The sequence below is a fragment of the Loxodonta africana genome, chromosome 15 (assembly GCF_030014295.1).
Source record: "Loxodonta africana isolate mLoxAfr1 chromosome 15, mLoxAfr1.hap2, whole genome shotgun sequence".
Classification (NCBI taxonomy): domain Eukaryota; kingdom Metazoa; phylum Chordata; class Mammalia; order Proboscidea; family Elephantidae; genus Loxodonta; species Loxodonta africana.
The window spans coordinates 46569166-46592678 of record NC_087356.1 but is presented as its reverse complement, the minus strand read 5'-3'; the positions used below and the strand labels follow the sequence as shown (position 1 = coordinate 46592678).

The window sequence follows — 23513 nt, the reverse complement described above, 5'->3', positions numbered from 1 at the left end:
CCATCTGTGGATTCTCCAGGTCCCCTACCTCAGGTTTCTGGCATCTGCCTCTGGCCCCAATACCAAGACCCTTGCCCTTCAGAAGCTGCAGAAGGCAGTTTCCTCCATAACATCTACTCTGCCAAATCCCTTCTTGGCCCAGCCCCGAGGTGGCTAGGGCTGACACCTATTGGTAGCTTCATCCTGCAGCTGGATGTCTTTTCCCCACAGGCCGTGAACATCGAGGACCTGTACAAGGGCGGTGAAGGGGCCACACGCTTCACCTTTTTCCAGAGCAGCCTTGGCTCCGCCTTCAGGCTTGAGGCTGCTGCCTGGCCTGGCTGGTTTCTCTGTGGCCCTGCCGAGTCCCGACAGCCAGTACGACTAGCCAAGGAGAGTGATTCCTCGGCCCGCACTGAATTCTACTTTGAACAAAGTCGGTAGGGAGGCAGAAGGTTGAGTGCCTGCCTGGTGCCTCCAAATCAAGCTCACCCTGCTGGAAACCTGTGGGAGGCAGAATAATGGGCCCCAAAGATGTCCATGTTCTAATCCCTGGAGAGTGTAAATATGAGGCCTTACATGGCAAAAAGGACTTTGTAGATGTGATTAAATTAAAGACCTTTCAATGGGGAGATTATCCTAGATTATTGGGTGGGCCATATGATCATAAATATCTTTATAAAAGGGAGGCAGGAGGGTCAGAGAGAGATTGGAAGATGCTGCTGGCTTTGAAGATGGAGGAAGGGGCCATGAACCAGTGAATGCAGGTGGATTCTAGAGCCTGAAAAGGCAAGGGAGTGTGTTCTCTAGAGCTTCCAGAAGGAACACAACAGCCCTGATGCCACTTTGATCTCAGCCCAGTGAAACTCATGTCAGGCTTCTGACCTCCAGAACTATAAGATAATAAATTTGTGTTGTTTTAAGTCACAAATTTGTGGTAATTTGTAATGGCAGCAATAGGAAACTAGTACAGGCCTCAGTCCAGCACTCTGAGCAGTGTCTAATGCAAGGGGTGTGGGCGACTTGGTGAGTTCTTCTTGGAAGGCTGGCCACAGCTTCACCTACATCTGTCTGCTCCAGAGCCTCTATAAACACCTGGAGAACCCATCTTTCCTCCTCTGTCAGCAGACTATGCCCTGGGCTGACTACAGTTTTAGTTCTAGTTCAAGTCTTTTGATTTTTCTATTGGTTACTTCACAATGAATGGGTCATTCAACTGACTGATCAGCACCATCAGCTGTCTGCTGATTTTGATGTGTGAGAAGCCAGCAGGAGGAGTGAGGGAGAGGAAAATGAGTTTGTCCTGGATGTGTTGAGTTTGAGGTTCTGGTGGAAACTCTGAGTTCAGGTGACTTCTTACAGCTAGAAGTACAGGGCTGGAACTCAGCGGAAAGTTTGTGGTTGGAACTAACACTCATTCTCAGAGCCCAAAGCCAATCCCTCTACATGTTGTAGAGAATCTGTGGTCAGGGCTCATGCTAGAGCAACCCATGGTATTGTTGCTCAGAGCAGGGCTGGGCTGCTGACCATCTTCCTCTTTAGTACAGCCACTCAGCACCCACCCAACAGGTACTGAGTCCAACCATGGGCCAGGACTTTTTAGAGCAGTATGTCTTCATCTTCAGAACGACCCTGCAAGGCCAGCATTCTTACCCACACTTGACAAATGAAACTGGAGCTAGGTGAAGTGAAATAACTTGCTGAAGTTCACACAGGCTGTAAATATCAGAGCTCAAGATAAAAACTGGCTCTTCTGACTTCAATACCATTCCACACATTTTTTATTCCATTCTTACTCTAGAAGCTGGGGATAGAATGGTGAATAAAACCAAGTTTCTTCGGAGCTGATAAATGATTGAGGAAACATTAACTGAACAAATAAACAAGAAAACATGTAAGGGCAAGGTGATAGAGGCTGGGGTAGTAGGTATTCAATGGTAACATTCTGCAGGGTGGTCAGAAAACAAAGCCAGTTTGATCCAAACTCATGGTGGCTCAACGGGTGTCAGAATAGAACAGCGCTCCACAGGGTTTTCAATGTCTGTGATCTTTCAGAAGCAGATCGCCAGGACTTTCTTCCAAAGTACCTCCACATGGAATCCTAAGGGAGGATTTTAAGCAGAGGAGTGCCATGATAGGCTTTATGGCTTTAGTCAGTGTATTCTCTTTCCTCAAGCTGCCTGTCTGTGGCCTGTGTGTGCCCCTGGCAATGTAACTCTATGTTTATATGTTGGGACTCTGTGCTTTTTGATCACATCTTTTGTTCAATTTTTTTGTCACCAGTACATCTGCCCAGAGCAGCTCCTGGGACACAGAAAGTGCTGATGGAGCACAAAATCCTGAACATGTTTGTGGACAACCACTTGGGTCTTTTGGACGCTGATGATCCAGTATGAGGGGCAGTGCAGTAGCAGCATGGACAGACACCATGGCAGCCCAGAGGTGGGAGCCGGTGGAGAGGGTTCCACAAAGGAAAGATCATTTAACCTGAACCTCAGAGGAAAAGTAGTAGCTTTCCAGGCAGGGAAGGTGAGCATTCTGGGCAGCAAGAACAGCTCATAAAGGCTGGAAGGAGAAGAACTGGGGTGATGAGTCACCAGGTGTGGCTGAGACCCAGGACTTGCCGAAAATTAAGGTGGGAAGGTGGGTGGGGCCATCACCCAAGTATTTGAAGGAGGACCCAGATGTTAAGCCTGGATCCATGTGATCAACACTGGATTAACCCAGATGGCTACTAGGGCCTGAGCTCATCTTTTTTCTTCCTTGCTCCCCCTCTCATTTCCCAGGCCTTCTGTTGGGCACTTTCCTGGCCTCAGCTTCTGTGCTCTGGTTCACCTGTAGGCCTGATATCTGCTTGTCCTTCCACCGCCGGCCCACTTCTTCTTCCAAGGAAGCTCACCTTTGACTGGCTTTAAACCCTTCTCTGGTGTACTGTGCCCACAACCTCTGAGGCATACCCAGGCCTCCTCTCACTCGTGGGCCCTGCTTCAATTTGAATCAAGTTCTCTATTTAAGTAAAAAACATTTTGAGCATCTAGTATATGCCATTTTTGTATTAGATGCTTGGGGGAAGAAGAGGACAGAAGTGACTTAAAAGACATGGTCTCCACCTTCCAGGACACAGAGTGTGGGTGGGTGTCATGGATTGAATTATGTCCCCCCAAAAATGTGTGTATCAACTTGGTTAGGCCATGATTCCCAGTACTGTGTGGTTGTCCTCCATTTTGTGATTGTAATTTTATGTTGAGAGGATTAGGGTGGGATTGTAACACCACCCTTACTCTGGTCACCCCCATGATCCAAGGTAAAGGGAGTTTCCCTGGGGTGTGGCCTTCACCACCTTTTATGTCTCAAGAGATAAAAGGAAAGGGAAGCAAGCAGAGAGTTGGGGACTTCACACCACCAAGAAAGCAGCACCAGGAGCAAAGCATGTTCTTCGGACCCAGGATCCCTGGGCCTGAGAAGCTCCTCGACTAGGGGGAAATTGATGACAAGAGCCTCCCCCCAGAGCCGACAGAGAGAGAAAGCCTTCTCCTAGAGCCAAAATCCTGAATTTGGACTTGTAAGCTACTACACTGTGGGAAAATAAATTTCTTTTTTGTTAAAGACATCCACCTGTGGTATTTTTGTCATGGCAGCACTAGATGATTAAGACAGTGGGGGACTATGTGTGTATGAAGAGAAACTAACATTTATTGACTACTTTCTATGGAACAATCAGAAGAGACTCCAGACAGCACTGAAGGAGCCTTAGATTTAAATTCTGAAAGACTCTGGTAGAAATAACAATGGGATGTTCTGGCACTGGGAATTTTAAGACATGGAAGCTGCCTCTGAGGGTACGGTGGGGATGGCAGGAATATTCTTGCATATGCCAAGCCTTGTCTATTATATCCCTTCTTCTCCTTGGCAACACACTGAAGGCTTCATTCCACAATGAGCCAATCAAGGCTATTTTTATGTAAATACTCCGGAGAAGCATCCTTCAGGTCTTCTACACTATTTAGATCTCAGAGTGAACAGGAAGGTCCAGAGACAGAGACTAGTAAAGAGGCTATTGGAACACACTGGGATGACTGCTCAATCTGGCAGCACCGGGGAGTCCGGGTGGTGGGATGGGCAGGTGACCCCATCCAAGGGGGTCAGGAAAGGGTTGAGGGGAAGCAGGCATGCATGGGGCTAGCTAGGTGAGGGGCAGGTGAGAATGTTCAAGGCAGAGGGGCCAGCTGCACAAAGGCCTGAAGGAAATCCTGAGAGTGGCTGAGTGTTTGTGTTCACGTGCATGTGTCTTCATGCATGTGTGTGTGTGTGCATGTTCATGTGCACGTGTGAGCATGTGGTCGTGTGCGCACGTGAATTCCATGAGCGTGTTTGCGTGTGTGCTGTGTGTGTCCACAGAGGCTCTAGACCTAGGCAGGTGTCGATTCATGAAGGGCCTGGCCTATTCCAAGAAGCTCTGGAAAAATGTTAAACAAAATGGTAGGTGATGTGTTTAGGTTCTCCTGTAACCCATATTTTGTAAGTCACTTCAGCTAGGATTCAGACGCAAAGTCCCCTCCCTTTTAACCCAAATTATCATCTCATGATTCCATGCCCACCCATTACAATAGCTCCATAACAATTGCTCAGAATGTCATACACAAAACTCTGCAGGACGAACAACACACAGCAAGCCTATGGGAGTCTAAACCCAGATTTAGGGAATAAAAAATAAAAGTGAAGAAAACTCTGATGGAAAATCAATTTTCCTGGATCTTATTCTGCTAAAATATACAACTATCTCATAAATGAACACAACAGAAACGGGTATAATCAACCTAAGCTGAAAAGTTACCATCTTGAATGGAAGCACTAGGACTGGAGTTATTTGACTCTATTTTTGGCTGGATTTTACATTTGCATAACTATAAGGGTTCCTCTAGTGATTCTATCAAAATAAAAAGCCTATCTATTCCCTAAGTAGCAAAAACTGTTAACTAACCATAGGTTGACAGTTTAAATCCAACCAGTTTAGGCAAAGTGGAAGAAAGACATGGCTATCTGCTTCTGTAAAGATTACAGCAAAGAAAACCCTATGGAACAGTTCCAGCCTATACCACATGGTATTACCATGAGTCAGAATTGACTTGGTGGCAATGGGTTTGGTTTTTTGGTATCTATCCCCAAAGCAGGAAACCCTGGTGGCATAGTGGTTAAGTGCTATTGCTGCAAATGAAAAAAGGTCAGCAGTTCAAATCCACCAGGGACTCCTTGGAAACTCTATGGGGCAGTTCTACTCTGACCTATAGGATCACTATGAGTCAGAATCGACTCAACGGCAATGAGTTTGGTTTTGTTTTTATCCCCAAAGCAAATCCCAATCTCTGTCCTTAAAGGTGCAAACTCCAAGCCATCCAGGGACAGGATGCCCTGAGCCCACTTCTGAGGCTGAGAGCCAGCAGTGCAGCCTTTGGGCTCCAGGTGGCGACAGAGATCAATGTTGGCGCTGCATTTTTGGGGCCGGAGCTGCGTTGAGCAATTAAATGTAATTCCTCAAGAACTTAATATCTACCGTGTGTCAGCCTCTGTGCCATGAATCTCTGCTTCACAACACGTACATAGTCCTCAGTGTGTGAGAGCAGATGGGGTCATGTGAAGACTTTGAAGCTCTGTGTACTCCTTCCTTCTTATGATAGTTTCTCAGCACCCCTTGACAAGAGGGACACAGCCCCTGCTGTCCAGGAGCTTAAAGCATAGGAAGAAGGTAAATATTAAACACGTACTCACTTTTCGTGCTTGTATGTAGAGGAGCAAAGCACATGTGCCTGAACCCTTCTCTCTGTGCCCCACTTCTGCTCTTCCATATAAAATAGCAATCTGCAATGAGGCAGTGACTCATTCTTTCACACACTTGTCCCCTCCGGCTCCACTGGGACACCATAGCCCAGGCTCTGGTCATGGAGTGGGAGTGACAAAGGGGCCTGGATGCCTGGAGTTCTAGCAAAGGCTGTTGTGCACTGGAATATGTCACAAGATATGTTCTAAAGGCTGGTAGCCATAACCCGTTGCTGTCCAGTCGGGACCCTAGTGGACAGAGTACAGGAAATACAGAAATGAGCAGGCAATTATTGGCGCTCCGTAGGAAGAGGGGTACCAATCATGGGCAGACTCTGTCTGATGTTCTTCATCCTGCTCAGTGGTTCAAATGCTAACTGGGAAACTTAGGGAAAGGGTCAGCCCTTGGAAGGACTTCCGGGGGAAGCGAAGCACAACTAGAGCCCTAGTCTCTGGGAGACAGGCTGAGGAAAGCAAGGGCAGGGGCTTAAGGCAGGTCACTAATGCTGGAAGCGTGCAGATTCAAGAATTTGGAGAAAGAACATCAGAAAGCAAAGGGTCTGAGGTAATGGGTTCTGAACTGGAGAAATCCCTTCTACTTGAGAACTGGCAATATTATTATGATAAAAAGGACTTACGCTGGTTTTCTGATGTTTCCATACTCTCTTTCTTCTACCCTCCCTCCCTTCCACATATGTTTACTGAATCCTACTTTAGATTCGGAAACCCTGGTGGCGTACTGGTTAAGTGTTACGGCTGCTAACCAAAGGGTCAGCACTTCTAATCCACCAGGCGCTCCTTGGAAACTCTATGGGGTCAGTTCTACTCTGTCCTATAGGGTCGCTATGTGTCGGAACTGACTTGACGGCACTGGGTTTTCTGGGTTTGGGACTTTAGATTCTGTTCTAGGAGCTATGCATAAGGTTTGACTTCCCAGTCTTCTCAAGTTCAAGAACTGTCCCTCATACTTCCTTTGTGCCTCCAAAGCTCCGAGTTCAAGGTTAAACACACAGTGAGAGTTTAATCAATGACTTTGAATGCTTCTGAACTACAGATGCAACATGAAGGGAAGACCAAAGAGCATTTTCATAGGTATTCCCAAGAGTAGCCTGATTCTCATCCAAGAATGTCTCCACCACCTACCCCTTCACATTGCACAAATCTAGAGGTGTCCTTCACATGGTAGACAGTATATATTTGCTTGCCGTATTATTTTCCTAGGGCTGCTGAAACAAATTACCACAAACTGGGTAGTTTGATATGGCAGAAATCAATTATCTCATAGTTCTGGATGCTAGGCGTCTGAATTCAGAGTGTCAGCAGGGCCATGATTCCGCTGAAGTCTTGAGGTGAATGTCTTTACTGTCTATTTCAGCTTCTGGTAGTCCTAAGCGTCCCTTAGCTTGTGGCAGCATAACTCCGCTTTCTGCCTTTGTTCCCCACGGCCTTCTTCCCTTTGTGTTTATCTCTTCTCCTCTTTGTACGAAGTCATCGGCCATATTGGATTAGGCCCCGCCTTGCTCCACTGTGATTTTATGTTCACTGATTACATCTACAATGACTCTATTCCAAATAAGGCCACATTCACAGGTTCTGGGGGTTAGGATTTCAACATATCTTTTTGGGGGAACACAGTTCAACCCATAACACATTTACTATATTGAATAATAACTTTCCCTCAGAGCACTGGGGGTTCTTCAATTCTGTGGCAACTTATATCAGGATCGGTTGAAATGCTTGTGAAAAACGAAGGTTCCTTCGTCCCCACCCCAAACTGTCAAAGTTGTTGGGCTGAGACTAGGAACCTGCATCTCTAGGAAGCCTCCATTGTTCCTGGGTGGCAAAAAAGGTTAAGTGCTGGGCTAATAACTGAGGCACCTCAGAAGAAAGGTCTAACAATCTGCTTCTGAAAGGTCACAGCCATGTAAACCCTATGGAGCACAATTCTACTTTGACACATATAGGGTTATGATGAGTCGAAATCAATTTGACAGCAACAGGTTTTTCTCTTTTGGTTTGTTTAGGAAGCCGTCAGGTGATTCTTGAAAAGATTGGAGTTTGAAGTTGCTCAACTATGTGAATGTCAATTCTTCTGTGACCATTTCGGCCATTAATGCTGAATAGATTTCTCTTTACCACCACCAGCTTTAAGATGTGCTTGTCACATCTGTCCCTAGGTGGTACCAACAGTTAACACACTTGGCTGCTAACTGGAAGGATGGAGGTCTGAGTCGACCCAGAGATACCTTGGAAGAAAGGCCGGGTGATCTACTTTTGAAAAATCAGCCATTGAAAACTCAGTGTAGCACAGTGGTAGTCTGACACACACGGGGTCACCATGAATTGTGATCCATTCACTGGCAACTGGTTATTGGTCACATGGTTGAAAATGTTATAAATCATGAGTCACTCCCACAGAAGTTGGATCCTGATCAGGGGATATGACGCTGTGAATATGTGTGTTTCCATGACAAAAAAAAAAAAAAGGGAAAAACTAAAACAGGAAGTTGAGAATCAAAACATAACTCCCCTATACAGAACCGTGTGCCACAAATGTGACCCAACATGTCATTCTTTGCTTGGACTCGTTAGTCATAGAAGATCATGGAAAATTATCCTCATTGTGAGAGGCTGCTCATCACTCATTACTTCCCAACACACCGTGTGAGAGATGAAAAGTGGTTGACCTGACATGGAAATGCAGGGAGGTAGGTTCTGAGAATTCACACCCCCTCCTGACACAGGAGACTGGAAAACTGAAGTTCTGATTCCACTAGGGGCAGGAGAGGTCCTGGGTGGCACAAATGGTTTGCATTTGCCTACTAACCTAAATGTTGGTGGTTCGAACCCACCCAGGGACACTATAGAAGTAAGGCTTGGTGATTTGCTTTTGTAAGGATTACAGCCTAGGAAGCCATATGAAACACAATTTTACTTTGTAACACATGGGGTTGCCATGAGTTGGAATTGACTTGATGACAACGGTTTCTTTTTTTTTTGGTTAGGGCCAGGAGGTGTTTTGCTCAGGGCTGGCTAGTGTGTGTCGGGGAAGAGGTGGAGCAGAAACTTGGGGAAGAGTTCAAGGTTGATGCTGCCTCTTTTTCCATTCTAGAGGGTGAGTTCCTCTCCCTACTGCTGTATTCTTGGGTAAAGCTCTGTTCTGGGTAAAGCTGTGTTCTGGGTAAAGCTGTGTTCTGCCTTGTAGATGGCACTTCTTAGGCCTAGCCAATCACTTGACAAGAGTGGGAGCTCTTCCTCTGAGGGGGTCCTCACAAGACAATATGGGTGCAGCCCATTCACTTCAAATACCATGCTGGCAGTAGGTGGAAGCTTGCCCTTTTATCAACGTTCTCATTGTATGGCACCAGACCTTAGGGAGAGACTTTAACAGTTTTATTTCTGTATGTTCAGAATGAGTATGAAGCTGTCAGAGCTACCTCGTATGGAGATGCAAGTTTTACACTATGCAACTCCTGGGGGAACCACCTTCACTCTGACACCATAGACTTGAATATTTGTTATGGCAATATTATGGCAGTTGGTAGTAAAGTGTATTATACTAAAATAGCCAATATTTCCAATGACTTTCTAACTGATGGGAATAAAATCAGGAAAGGAAGCCCTGTGCTAATTCACTATGTGGAACAACAAATGGTGGGAGCAAAGAGTACAAGAAAAGGGAGCAAAGCAAGAGATGCGGCTGTAGAGGAAAATGGACTGGTCTTTAACAGAATGGCCACAAGAAGTCACCATGCAGGATTTCAAGCAAGGGAGTGATGGGATCAGTTTTCCCTCCTGTAATAGTTGCTTCTGCTTGCTGGTTGGAGAATGGATTGCTGGCATGGCCTCTCAAGTGGTTTCCTAGCTCCAGTGTTGCTCGCCTCCAAGCCAGTTGAGAGATGGTGAGCATTTAACAGTTGTAGCAGGGGATTTGAGAGGAATAAATGGGTTGAAGGCATACTAAGGAGATACAGTTGATAGATTTTGGTGATTTATTATATGCAGGGTGAAGGAGAAATCATTGAGGCTGATACCCGTGTTTCTAGTTTTGGTTTCTGTTGATGGATATTTCTGTTGATAGATGATGATTTCATCGCTGGATGGTGATTTCATTCACTGAAATAAGAAATAATGGGCAACAAGGTGACAGTTTTGGGGCAAAGATGATGAGCTCAACTTTTCAAATATGTTGAGTTTTGAGGTGTGTATAAACACCCAGTAGGGGCTTTCAGTGAGCAGTAACGTATGCACACCTGGAGTTCAGGAGAGAAATTTGGAATGCAGATATACATTTTGTAGTTGTCAGTGTAAAGAGGGGCCAGTCTCTTGAGAAGGACATCATGCTGGTAAGGTAGAAGGCCAGTGAAAAAGAGGAAGACCCTCAAGGAGATGGTTGGATGTAGTGGCTGCAACAATGGGCTCAAACATAGCAAGGATTGTGAGGATGGTGCAGGACCAGGTAGCATTTCATTCTGTTGTGCATAGGTTGCTATGAGTAAGAACTGACTCAACAGAGCCTAACAACAACAATAAGAGTATAAAGAAGATATTTGAACTTAACGCCCATTGTGGTCAAGTCACTTCTGATTCATATCAGGAAGACAGAATAGTTTAAAAGAGAAGACGGCCTAGGATAGGGAGATATTTGAGAGGCAGGTAAGGGTGAAGAGCCTCCAATGGAGTCAGAAAGAGAGGCCTTAAAAGGCAGAAGGAAAACCAGGAGACATGGGGTCATGGGAGTTTACAGGAGAGCAAGTTTCAAAGCAAGAGTCAGTGCCAAATGCTAATAATAGATTGTCTGATAAAGTTTATAGTGTCTATTGCATCTAGGAACTAAGGGACCCTGTACCACTTTTTAGGAGAATGGTTGGTCAAAAATCAAAATGACAGGTCTTAAGCAATGAGTGGAATCTGAGAACATGGAGACAGTGATTACAGAAAATTCTTGCAATAAATTTGGCTGTGAAAGGAAGGAGAGATGGGTGTAGCTAGACAGACAGATGAGGCTAAGGGCAGAATTTTTTTTTTTTTTTTTAACATACGACAGGTTAAGCAAATGTAAAAGCTGATAGGAAGGAACCAGTGGAGGATAAAAGGTTGGAAAAGACAGTGAGGATGCAGTATGAGCTAGTGGTTAAGTGCATGGGCTCTGGAGTAAATCTGTCAGAATTCAAATTTCTACTCTGCTACTTTTCATCTGAGTTAATTGCATGAAATACATTCTCAAATTACTTTTTAAATTGTAAGTAGCAGAGTCATGTGCTTTTTCTGGCACATCTAGGAGAATAGAAAAGTGCCAATGACTTTCTTCTGATTTAACAGAGAAATAAGTATTTATACTGTTCAAGAACACAAAAATTTTTTTTCCCATGTTATTTCCAGGGCAATTTTTTCATTTATTTACTGGTGTACAATAAACCACCCCAAAACTTAGTGACTTCAACTGGACTACACTAAAAGCAAAGAAGTTTCCTGAATAAACCAAATGCTTCAAAGGCCAGAGTAGCAAGGGTGGGGGTTTGGGGACCATGGTTTCAGGGGACATCTAAGTCAATTGGCATAATAAAAACTATTAAGAAAACATTCTGCATCCCACTGTTGAGAGTGGCGTCTGGGGTCTTAAACGCTAGCAAGTGGCCATCTAAGATGCAGCAATTGGTATCAACCCACATGGAGCAAAGGAGAATGAAGAACACCAAAGATACAAGGTAAGTATGAGTCGAAGAGTCAGAATGGGCCATATAAATCAAAGACTGCATCAGCCTGAGACCAGAAGAACTAGATGGTGCCCAGCCACAATCAATGACTGCCATGACAGGGAGCACAACAGAGAATCCCTGAAGGAGCAGTAGAGCAGAGGGATGCAGACCCCAAATTCTAGTAAAAAAACCAGATTTAATGGTCTGACAGAGACCAGAGGAACCCTGGAGGTCATGGTCCCCAGACTTTCTGTTAACCCAAGATAGGAACCATTCTTGAAGCCAACTCGTCAGGGATTGGACTGGACTAGAAGACAGAAAATGATGCTGGTGAGGAGTGGGGTTCTTGGATCAAGTAGACACATGAGACTATTTGGGCAGCTCCTGTCTGGAGGGGAGATGTGAAGACCGAGGGGGATAGAAGCTGGCTGAACGGACACGAAACAAGGGGTACAGGGAAGGAATGTGCTGTCTCATTAGGGGGAGAGCAACTAGGAGTATATAGCAAGATGTATAAAAGGTTCTGTATGAGAGACTGACTTGATTTGTAAACTTTCACTTAAAGCACAATAAAAATAAAAAAAAAATTGACAAAAAAAGAGACAATATTTATTATTCTTGAGAATCTGTAATTAGGCAGGGCTAGGTGGGGGCATCTTGACTCTGTTCTACCCCAGACCAGCCCAGGTGGCTCAGAGGCTGATGGCTCCCTCATTCACAGGTCTGGAGGTTGATGCTGGCTCTCATCTGGAGCTTCGGTGAGCATGGTGACCGAAACACCTTCACATGGCCTTTCCACGTGGGCTCAGCTTCTTTATGATATGGTGACTAGGTTCCAAGGGTGAGTGTCTTGACACAGAGAGAGCCAGACAGAACTTTACCTCATTCTATTCGTTATAAGTGAGTCATCAGTCCACATTCAATGTGAGGGAAATTAGACTCCACCACTTGACTAGAAAAGTCTCAATGAATTTGCTGGCATGTTTTGAAACCACAATGGCAGCACATTTCCAATTAAGACAACACATTAAAATTACAGTTTTTCAGGATTATTTTCACAGGATGTAACAATAATTTCTGAAGTCTCCAGTTTCTTACAAAATCCTTTTGTTCAAATGATACTTGCAAGGGCATATTTATGTTAATGAAGGGTGGGAAATTTGGTGATGGTAATGAATATTCATACAGGTCTCAATAATGCACAGGAAAAAAAAGTGATAGTCTCATGGTTGTTCTCAATTTATTGCCTCTCAAAATGGATTCTTTGAACTAGCTTATGATGCAGAACTACATCTTTCCTAGTGAAGCTGTGAGGGATAGGAAAGCTGTCCTGTATTGCCAGGATTTTTTGGTTCGTTTCTTAATTATGAAGACTAGCAATACAGGCAATATTATTTGAACTATAAGCAAAATCTTGGCCTTAATTTTTCCAGCAGAAATGGAAAAAGAACTAAATAAGACTTTCTTTAATAATGGAATCAGGAACACTGAGCATTTCATTTTTCTTTCACATTGAGCACTTGAGCAAGTAAGGTGAGTATATACTGATATGACCAGCTCGTCATAGGCTTTAGGGGAAGGACTGAGTAAACACATGCATACAGATCCCATAGCAGGGGGTCAGGCATACAGTGATTCTCAATCACTAAATGATTGAGAATGATTTATGGTATGAGAGCCTCTAGAAGGCTAAATGGACACAAAGCAAAAGAGAAGGGACTGGCTTTGGATAAGAACAACACTTCTGTTTCTATTGTGTGAAAAAGGAAGAAGGAAAAGATAAGGAAACATTCAATACGTTTTAATGTGGGCTGATGAGGGATCGAGAAAGTCTCCTACTAGCTTCTGTTATTTTGTTGAAAGTTAGGGAAGAGAAGATAGGGCAGGAGACTGAAGACAATGGAAAGAGTTGAAGTAATTTCTGTCAGAAGAATGGGATAACCAACTAATTGTAAAAACATGGTAGGATTGCTAAGCAACAATAAAGGCCAGGTGGTTTCAGAAAATCGATGTGCAATCGTGCTGATTTACCATGTTCTCCCCAAGACACTCAGTGGCTTGGGTGTAGGAGCCAAGAGGGCAGACATTGGACAGATTCAGCCCTCTTCCAGGCAGTGCAATGGAAAGACAGAAGAGCCAAGAACTGGGGAATGGTTCAACTGAGGGATTTTGGATCTAAATTAGTTGAAGAAGGTGGTGAAGACAGGAGGTCACCGTAAAGCTAAGTTGAGTAGGTCCAAGGATGGAAGGTCTTTGTGTGGTTGAAATGAGGATAATAAAGGCAGTGAGAGAGAGAATGAGCAGGCCATAAAGACAGGCTGTTGTGGTCAGAGAGTGGGATGTTTGAATTTGAGCTTTTTAGATGTGAAGAGGTTATGAGTGATGACAAGGTTCAGGGTGTAGCCCTGGGAGTTGTTTAAAAAAAGAAAAAAACAGAGTAGAGGTGGAAGCCATTAGAGGTGAGACTCAAGGGACCGAGAGGTCATGGTGTTGATCTTCCAAATGGGCACCAATGTCACTTGGGATTTAGGACTGTTGGGCACGTACCATCTGTAATCACTTCCAAGGGAGGAATCCCACCATATGGAGGATAGCAAAAGCATAATAATGCTTGTCACCAGGATCAACAGCTATAGGATGTCAATCTACTCCATGGTTTACAGGTGTTAGGGTTGTCAAGAAAGACACAACTCACACAAGGACTGAATAGAAACGAGACAGAGCAAGGTCAGCTTTAACAGTGGGCATCTGGCCCCAGAACCAGCAGGTCTTGCTATATAGTTGATACAGACAGATGGCCAGCATACAGTGGTCTTGTGTTGCAGGAGAAGGAGCCTGTTCTCTTGCCACCAGGAACAGATATAGAAGTAGAGCTGACCAGGTGCCATATGATGCACACACTTAGCTAATCAGTTCCTAGGAATGTTGACATGTGCTCAGGGCAAGAGGGGAGGGAAGTGCTGACAGGCCACTATCTACTATGGGATATGTTTTGGGTCAAGACAACCCAGAAAGTGAGTCAACTCATATTCACATCCCATCCAAGAAACCAGGCCAACATATCTAGTCCTAAGCACAAGATTCATTCATGCATCACAAGGATAGGTGGCAGGCTGCGCTCAAACTTCCCAATTCCAAAGAAACAAAGACAGTGGCTTGGTGCCAGTTGCCAAATATTTAATTAATGAAGGGAATGACCAGGATGTCACTAGATAAAAGCTACAAAGAGAGGTAGAAAGTGGTATACCCTTCAAAGGAGTGTTTTGGGGTTTTTTTTTTTTTTTTGCTTGTTTTGGTTGGTTTTGCATTTTACAAAGGTTGGAGAAGCCACAATCTAAAAATGTCAGTGGAGAACACTGATCCGAACTCCTTGGCCCTGAGATATCTGGATGGCATGAGCATGAGCTTTTTCTCCTTGAGAAAGTCTCAGGGGAAGCAACTTCCCCAGAGGAGAGCCAGCTTTCAGCAAAGGCAAGAATTGGGCGGATATTTAGAAAAGAGAATGGATAGATAGATTTATTCATCCATTTAAAAATATGCTGCTTTTTTTTTTAAGATATTGATTGGGGCATTGGGGATACATCTGTGAATAAGACATGTTAAGGAATTTGCATTCCAGTGACAAAAAAAGACAATATATACCTGAGCAAAATTCACACTAAATATTATTGGTAGTGATACAGACTGTGAAGAAAAAACATAGGATTAATTAGCTAGAGAAGGAGTCCCTGGATGGTGCTAATGGCTAAATGCTTGGCTACTAACTGAAATGTTGGAGGTTCTAACCCACCCAGTGGTGCCTTGGAAGACAGGCCTGGTGATCTGCTTCCAAAAGGTCACACACAGCCTTGAAAACCTTATGGAACACAGATCTACTCTGACACACACTGGGTAGCCATGAGTCAGAATCAACTTGACAGCAACTGGTTTGGCTTTGGGTGATGCAAATGGTTATGAAATCAGTAGCTAACCGCAAAGTTGGAGATTTCAGTCCATCCAAGGGTACCTTGGAGGAAAGACCTGATGATCTACTTCTAGAAGTTCACAGCCTTGAAAATTCCATGGAGCACAGTTCCACTCTGACACACATGGGATCACTATGAGTTGGAATAAACTTGACAGCAACTAACAACAACGATTAACTAGAGAGTAAAGGGAGTGTGTGTGTATGTGGGGGGTGTTATTAGATAGAGAGTGAAAGATGTGTGTGGCGGGGGTGGACATTTGTCATATCCTCCATATGGTGGGATTCCTCCCTTGGAGGTGGTGACAGGGCTGCAGTGGGAGCTATGTCAACGTGAGCCTAGATAGTTTCTGTTGAATTAATGAGTGGAATAAATAGCATCACTGACTAGCAGATGGAGGAAAGCACATTATAATTTGCAAATCATCACTGTGGGATGTGTGAATTTACAGCATAACCACGGCCAGGCTTCTGACAGCAATTCCTTCCCATTTTGGCCCTAGGGGGGAAGTTGTGGTCAATGCATGCTCTCTCCTACCTGCTTGACTTGACCTCAAGGCCAGTGACAGATACTTGCAGCCCCGCCCATGGGCCTCCCAGGTCACCAGACCTCTGGAAATTAGAGCAGACGCGTGGGGGCAGATAATCCAATAAGCAAGGTAAGCACCATGAAATCCATGTGAAATTGTTCACTACTGACTAGTAAGTAAACACAAGTAAGCCCATGCTTACATTGCTTATTTGATAATCTGCCCCTGCACACGTGCTGTGTGGGGGCCTGAGGCAGCCTCCAAGCCTGTCTCAGATAGTTTACAAGCAGCTCAGGAAGCGGTGACAGTCTCTGAGTTGGGCAAAGGGAAGTGGCCAGCACTTCAGACATGACAGTCATTAAGGCTTGGAGGCAACTTCTTTACAGCAAAGAAAAGGAAATTCTACTTCACCAGTGGTTAATATGCACAAGAAAGTGGTTTCTTAACAGATCTCTAAATAGCTTAGAGGGGTACTTGGAATAATACTTAGGGGAAAGAGCTGTAACTGACTGGGGACATTTGAGAAGATAGCCCCTTTCCAGTCCTGGGCTCTCAGGATCCTCTCTCATGTCCTTACTGGCCAGAAAGGGGCATCAGAAATGCCACCCAGGCCCAGATAAGCGCCTCCTTACCTGATTTTTGTTTATCATGAATCCTACAATCCTTTCTTTCCTAAATATCTCTTAATATGTGCCTCTTCTGCAGATCGTGAGGAAGATATATTTATTGGCTATAGTTAAAAAGCCCTTTAAAAATGACCAAATTAATTCATTAATTCCAACTTTTTGAGTTCTTACTATATTCGAGATACTTTTGTAGAAGATAGGGGCCCAAAGATAAAAATGTTATAGCTCACAGTCTAGCAGGGAAAACAAATAATTTTTAAAAGTAATGTTACGAATTAATACATGCCGAAATATTGATTTACCCCTCACTCTACGCTCTCTTCCGGGGATTTCCAAGGCTTCAACCACCACTAACAGATCTTTATTTTTAGGCCTATCTTCTTTCCCAATCTTCAGATGCCACTAAACCAAAACAAAAGAAAACAAAAAACCAGTGCTGTTGGGTCAATTCTAAGTCATAGTAATCCTACAGGATAGAGTAGAACTGCCGCATTGGGTTTCCAAAGAGCGGCCGGTGAATTTGAACTGCTGACCTTTTGGTTTGCAGCCATAGCCCTTAACCACTGCACCAACCAGATGCCACTAGATACCTCCATTTGGTGGCCAATCTGCATCTCAAACACAACAGAACTTGAATTTAATATCCATCTCCTCCCACCACCCTCAAAAACAATCTGTTCCTTCCTCTTAAATTCCCTTTCTCAATAAATGATGCTACAATCCCCCAGTTGTCTAAATCAAACCTGTTGCCATTCAGTCAAGTCCAACTCATAGCAGCACTATAAGAAAAAGCAGAACTGCCCCATAGGGCTTCCACGGCTATAATCTTCACAGAAGTAGACTGCCACATCTTTCTCTTGTGGAGTGGCTGGGGGTTTGAACAGCCAACCTTTTGGTTAGCAGCTGAAGGCTGTAACCACTTTGCCATCAGGACTCCTTTTGTCCAAAAATGTCCTTGACTTCTAAACTGCCCCTCCACAGTCAATAGCTACCTCCCACGATTAGTAGTCACTAAGTCCTGTTTGCTCTACCTTCTAAATATTTCTAGGACCTTCTCTTCAACCTGATGACCATCACCATAATTCAGACCCTTGTCTCCTCTCCCCCGGGGCTACTGAGGCAACCTCCCAACCACGCTCCTCACTGCAAACTCTTCACTTGTTCTCAGTGTTGGTCTACACTGCTGTATCTGAATACCTTTTCTTCAATGGTTCCCCAGATGCTTGTAGCACAGACCAGGCCCCTCCTATTCTGGGATCTGCCAACCCTCCAGGTTATCTCTCAATTGCGCTTACAGTTCCTTGCACTGGTAGCACATATAACTGCCCTTGTGAGCCTCTGGCAGGTCCCCCAGGACCCCACACTTTCTCATAAGCTCTGTCTTTGCACAGCTGCTCCTTCTGCTCAGAAAACATTTTCCCTTCTATTTTACTCATTAACTTTATTTATTCTTCAGAGCTTAGCTAAGGACTCAGACTGCTCTGGGAAACCATGTGTAGCCTCTGGCCAAGTTAAGTGTTCCTTTTCTATGCTCCTATGGGACCCTATGCCACCCTCAACAGCATTTGCTAAACTACATTTTAATTGGGTGTGTCTTTCACTAGCCTGTAAGCAAACTAAGGGCAGGAACTGAGTCCTATATATTTGTATATCTCCAGTGACTGTCTTTATCTTAATAGGTGCTCAATACATGTGTGATACATGAATAAATGAAAGAAAAGGAAGAAAAAATAAAAAATGAAAAGAATGAAAGAGAGAAGGAGGGAAGGAAAGGAAGTCAGAAGGGAAATGGAGAGTGCATAGGAATGAAGAGGAGTAATAACTAAATCATACTGGAGACAGGCTATAAAGGCTTCAAGGAAGCGGTGGTGCTTGAGTCGAGTGAAGAGGTGAAAGTAGGAGTCATCCAGGCAAAAAGTCAGGATAGGAGAATTTTTAGACAAAGCCAAGAACACACGCTAAGGCACTGAGATGAGAAAGATGGTGAATGTTTATTCGTCAACATTCTGTTGCAGGTAATAGGAGTTACTCTAGTTGGCTTAATTAGGAAATATTTGGGTACTTACAGAATTAGCTGGAGGACTAGAGGAATGGGCTTTAGACAGTACATACAAAAATTATTCCCAGAGGGACACTCCAAACTGGCTTGCCAAGGGAGCGGTCATCTCTGCCATAATTGTGAAGCTGGAAATTTGGAGAGATGATGTCTCAACTGCTGGCTCTGCTTCAGACCACTGTAGCTCAGTGCAGGGATCAAGAAGCTGCCACCACAGCTGCTGGCTCCAGAAACACACAGCCTTGGCTTCAACCTGGTAGTAGGAGATCAGCAATATATCTCTGAAAGCATGATTTGCTTGCTACAATCTGCTGTAAGAAATTGAATGGCACTCCGCAAACAATTTATTTCAAATTCAAATCTGATGCAAATGTGTCTGCTTGGCAGAATTGAAATCATATCTGGGACTCTAGATGCTAGGGAATCTGAGAAACATGGCTTTTAGCTTTCTAGGCACTGCAGGACGGACAAGCTAATAGGACACTAGAAGAGATGTTGAGTGAGCCAAGCTGCCATATATCTTACCTCTTTCTGCCTCCATTGAATAGTTGTACCAGAAATAGCCTGTGTATGACTGCCTCAGTTATCTAGTGTTGTTGTTGTTAGGTGTCATTGAGTTGATTCTGACTCATAGCAACCCTATGTACAACAGAAGGAAACACTCTCCAGTCCTGTACCATCCTCACAATAGTTGTTATGTTTGAGCCCATTGTTGCAGCCACTGTGTCAATCCATCTCTCTGAGGGTCTTCCTTTTTTTTGCTGACCCTCTACTAAGAATGATATCCTTCTTCAGGGACTGATCCTTCCTGGTAACATGTAAAGCTTGACTCCATCCACTTTATTAAGGTCGGCTTTACTTTGAGGAGGCAGCTCTTCCCCAGTTGTATTTTGAGTGCCTTCCAACCTGAGGGGCTAAGCTTCCGGCACTGTATCAGACAATGTTCCACTGCTATTCATAAGGTTTTCACTGGCTAATTCTTTTCAGAAGGGGATCTCTGGGTCCTTCTTCCTCGTCTGTCTTAGTCTGGAAGCTCAGCTGAAACCTGTCAGCCATGGGTGACCCTCCTGGTATTTGAATGCCAGAGGCATAGCTTCCAATATCACAGCAACACACAAGCACCCACAGTACAACAAACTGACAGATGCGTGGGAGCATCTAGTAGCACTATAGTGGATGGCTTTAACAAGAAGTAATTTATACTCTCACAGTCTAGGAGGCTAGAAGTCCCAATTCAGGTTGCCAGCTCCCAGGAAAAACTTTGTCTCTCTGTCAGTTCTGGGAGAAGGTCTTTGTCATCAATCTTCTCTGGTCTCAGAGCTTCTCAATGCAGGGACCTTGTGTCCAAAGAACCTGCTCCTCTCCCGGTTCTTCCTTCTTGGTGGCATGAGGTCCCTCTCTTCTCTGCTGGCTTCTCTCTTTTATATCTCAAAAGAGATTGACTCAAGATACAACCTAATCATGTAGATTGAGTCTTGCCTCATTAACATAACTGCCTTTTATTCTGCCTCATTAACATCATGTTGTTGTTGTTAGGTGCTGTTGAGTCAGTTCCCACTCATAGGGACCCTATGCACAATAGAATGAAACGCTGCCCGGTCCTGAACCATCCTTACAATCGTTATGCTTGAGCTCATTGTTGCAGTCACTGTGTCAATTGACCTCGTTGAGGGTCTTCCCTTTTTCCGCTGACCCTGTAATCTGCCAAGCATGATGTCCTTCTCCAGGGACTGATCCCTCCTGACAACATGTCCAAAGTATGTTAGACCCAGTCTCGCCGTCATTGCTTCTCTAAGGAGCATTCTGGTTGTACTTCTTTCAAGACAGATTTGTTCGTTCTTTTGGCAGTCCACGGTATATTCAATATTCTTCTCCAACACCACAACTCAAAGGCGTCAGTTCTTCTTCGGTCTTCCTTATTCATTGTCCAGCTTTCACATGCTTATGATGTGATTGAAATACCATGGCTTGGGTCAGGTGCACCTTAGTCTTCAGGGTGACATCTTTGCTTTTCAATACTTTAAAGATGTCCTTTGCAGCAGATTTACCCGATGCAATGTGTCATTTGATTTCTTGGCTGCTCTTTCCATGGCTGCTGATTGTGGATCCAAGTAAAATGAAATCCTTAACAACTTCAATCTTATCTCCATGTTGCTTATTGGTCTAGTTGTTAGGATTTTTGTTTTCTTTATGTTGAGATACAATCCATACTGAAGGCTGTGGTCTTTGATCTTCATAAGTAAGTGCTTCAAGACCTTTGCGCATTCAGCAAGCAAGGTTGTGTCATCTGCATAATGCAGGTTGTTAATTAGTCTTCCTCCAATCCTGATGCCCCGTTCTTCTTCACATAGTCCAGCTTCTCGTATTATTTGCTCAGCATACAGTTTGAATAAGTATGGTGAAAGAATACAGCCCTAACGCACACCTTTCCTGACTTTAAACCAATCAGTATGCCCTTGTTCTGTCTGAACAACTGCCTCTTAATCTATGTAAAGGTTCCTCATGGGCACAATTAAGTGTTCTGGAATTCCCATTCTTCGCAATGTTATCCATAATTTGTTATGATCCACACAGTGGAATGCCTTTGCGTGGTCAGTAAAACACAGGTAAACATCCTCCTGGTATTCCCTGCTTTCAGCCAGGATCCATCTGATATCAGCAATGATATACCTGGTTCCATGTCCTCTTCTAAATCCGGCCTGAATTCCTGGCAGTTCCCTGTCAATATACTGCTGCAGCCATTTTTGAGTGATCTTCAGCAAAATTTTGCTTGTGTGTGATATTAATGAATTTCCACATTCGGTTGGATCACCTTTCTTGGGAATAGGCATAAATATGGATCTCTTCCAGTCAGTTGGCCAGGAAGCTGTCTTCCATATTTCTTGGCATAGATGAGTGAGCACTTCCAGCACTTCATCTGTTTGTTGAAACATCTCAATTGATATTCCACCAATTCCTGGAGCCTTGTTTTTCACCAATGCCTTCAGAGCAGCTTGGACTTCTTCCTTCAGTACCATCAGTTCCTAATCATATGCCACCTCTTGAAATGGTTGAACATCGACTAATTCTTTTTGATGTAATGACTCTGTGTATTCCTTCCATCTTCTTCTGATGCTTCCTCTATCGTTTAGTATTTTCCCCATGGAATTCTTCACTATTGCAACTTGAGGCTTGAATTTTTCCTTCAGTTCTTTCAGCTTGAGAAGCGTTGAGCATGTTCTTCCCTTTTGGTTTTCCATCTCCAGGTCTTTGCATGTGTCATTGTAATACTTTACTTTGTCTTCTTGAGAGGCCCTTTGAAATCTTCTGTTCAGTTCTTTTACTTCATCAATTCACCCTCTTGCTTTAGCTGCTCGACATTCGAGAGCAAGTTTCAGAGCCTCCTCTGACATCCATCTTGGTCTTTTCTTTCTTTCCTGTCTTTTCAGTGACCTCTTGCTTTCTTCATGGATGATGTCCTTGATGTCACTCCACAACTCGTCTGGTCTTCTGTCACTAGTGTTCAATGCATCAAATCTATTCTTCAGATGGTCTCTAAATTCGGGTGGGATATACTCAAGGTCATATTCCGGCTCTCATGGACTTGCTCTGATTTTCTTCAGTTTCAGCTTGAACTTGCATATGAGCAATTGATTGTCTATTCCACAGTAGGCCCCTGGCCTTGTTCTGACTGATGATATTGAGCTTTTCCATCATCTCTTTCCACAGATGTAGTCAATTTGATTTCTGTGTGTCCCATCTGGCGAGATCCACGTGTATAGTCACCGTTTATGTTGGTGAAAGAACGTATTTGCAGTGAGGAAGTCGTTGGTCTTGCAAAATTCTATCATCAATCTCCAGCATTGTTCTTATCACCAAGGCCATATTTTCCAACTACTGATCTTTCTTCTTTGTTTCCAAGTTTCACGTTCCAATCGCCAGTAATTATCAATGCACCTTGATCGCATGTTGGATCAATTTCAGACTGCAGCAGCTGATAAAAATCTTCTATTTCTTCATCTTTGGCCCTAGTGGTTGGTGCGTAGATTTGAATAATGGTCATATTAACTGGTGTTCTTTGAAGGTGTATGGATATTATCCTATCACAGGCAGCGTTGTACTTCAGGATAGACCTTGAAATGTTCTTTTTGACGATGAATGCAACACCATTCCTCTTCAAGTCGTCATTCCCAGCATAGTAGACTATATGATTGGCTGATTCAAAATGGCCAATACCAGTCTATTTCAGCTCACTAATGCCTAGGATATTGATGTTTATGCATTCCATTTCATTTTTGACAATTTCCAATTTTCCTAGATTCATACTTTATACATTCCAGGTTCTGATGATTAATGGATGTTTGCAGCTGTTTCTTCTGATTTTAAGCGGTGCCACATCAGTGAATGAAAGTCCTGAAAGCTTTACTCCATCCACATCATTAAGGTAGACTCTACTTTGAGGAGGCAGCTCTTCCCCAGTCATCTTTTGAGTACCTTCCAGTCCTGGGGGCTCATCTTCCAGCACTATATCAGACAATGTTCCACTGCTATTCATAAGGTTTTCACCGCCTAATGCTTTTCAGAAGTAGACTGCCGGGTCCTTCTTCCTAGTCTGTCTTAGTCTGGAAGCTCAGCTGAAACCTGTCCTTCATGGGTGGTCCTGCTGGTATCTGAATACCAGTGGCATAGCTTCCAGCATCACAGCAACACGCAAGCCCCCACAGTACGACAAACTGACAGACACCTGGGGGCATTAACATCATAGATGTCAGGATTTACAACACATAGGATAATCACATCATATCACAAAATGGTGTACAACCACAGAATACTGGGAATCATGGCCTAGCCAAGTTAACACATATT

General features: G+C 44.0%; 1 protein-coding gene across 1 annotated transcript in view; it reads left to right on the top strand.

Moving 5' to 3' along the window:
- Nucleotides 1-12207, top strand: part of IL1F10 (interleukin 1 family member 10) — a 33505-nt gene extending 21298 nt beyond the window's left edge. The window contains exon 5 of the mRNA XM_023557019.2: nt 211-12207. Within this exon, the coding sequence (XP_023412787.1) occupies nt 211-423 (213 nt within the window). The 3' untranslated portion in view covers nt 424-12207. The remainder of the gene's footprint in view (nt 1-210) is intronic.
- The last annotated feature ends 11306 nt before the right edge of the window (nt 12208-23513 follow it).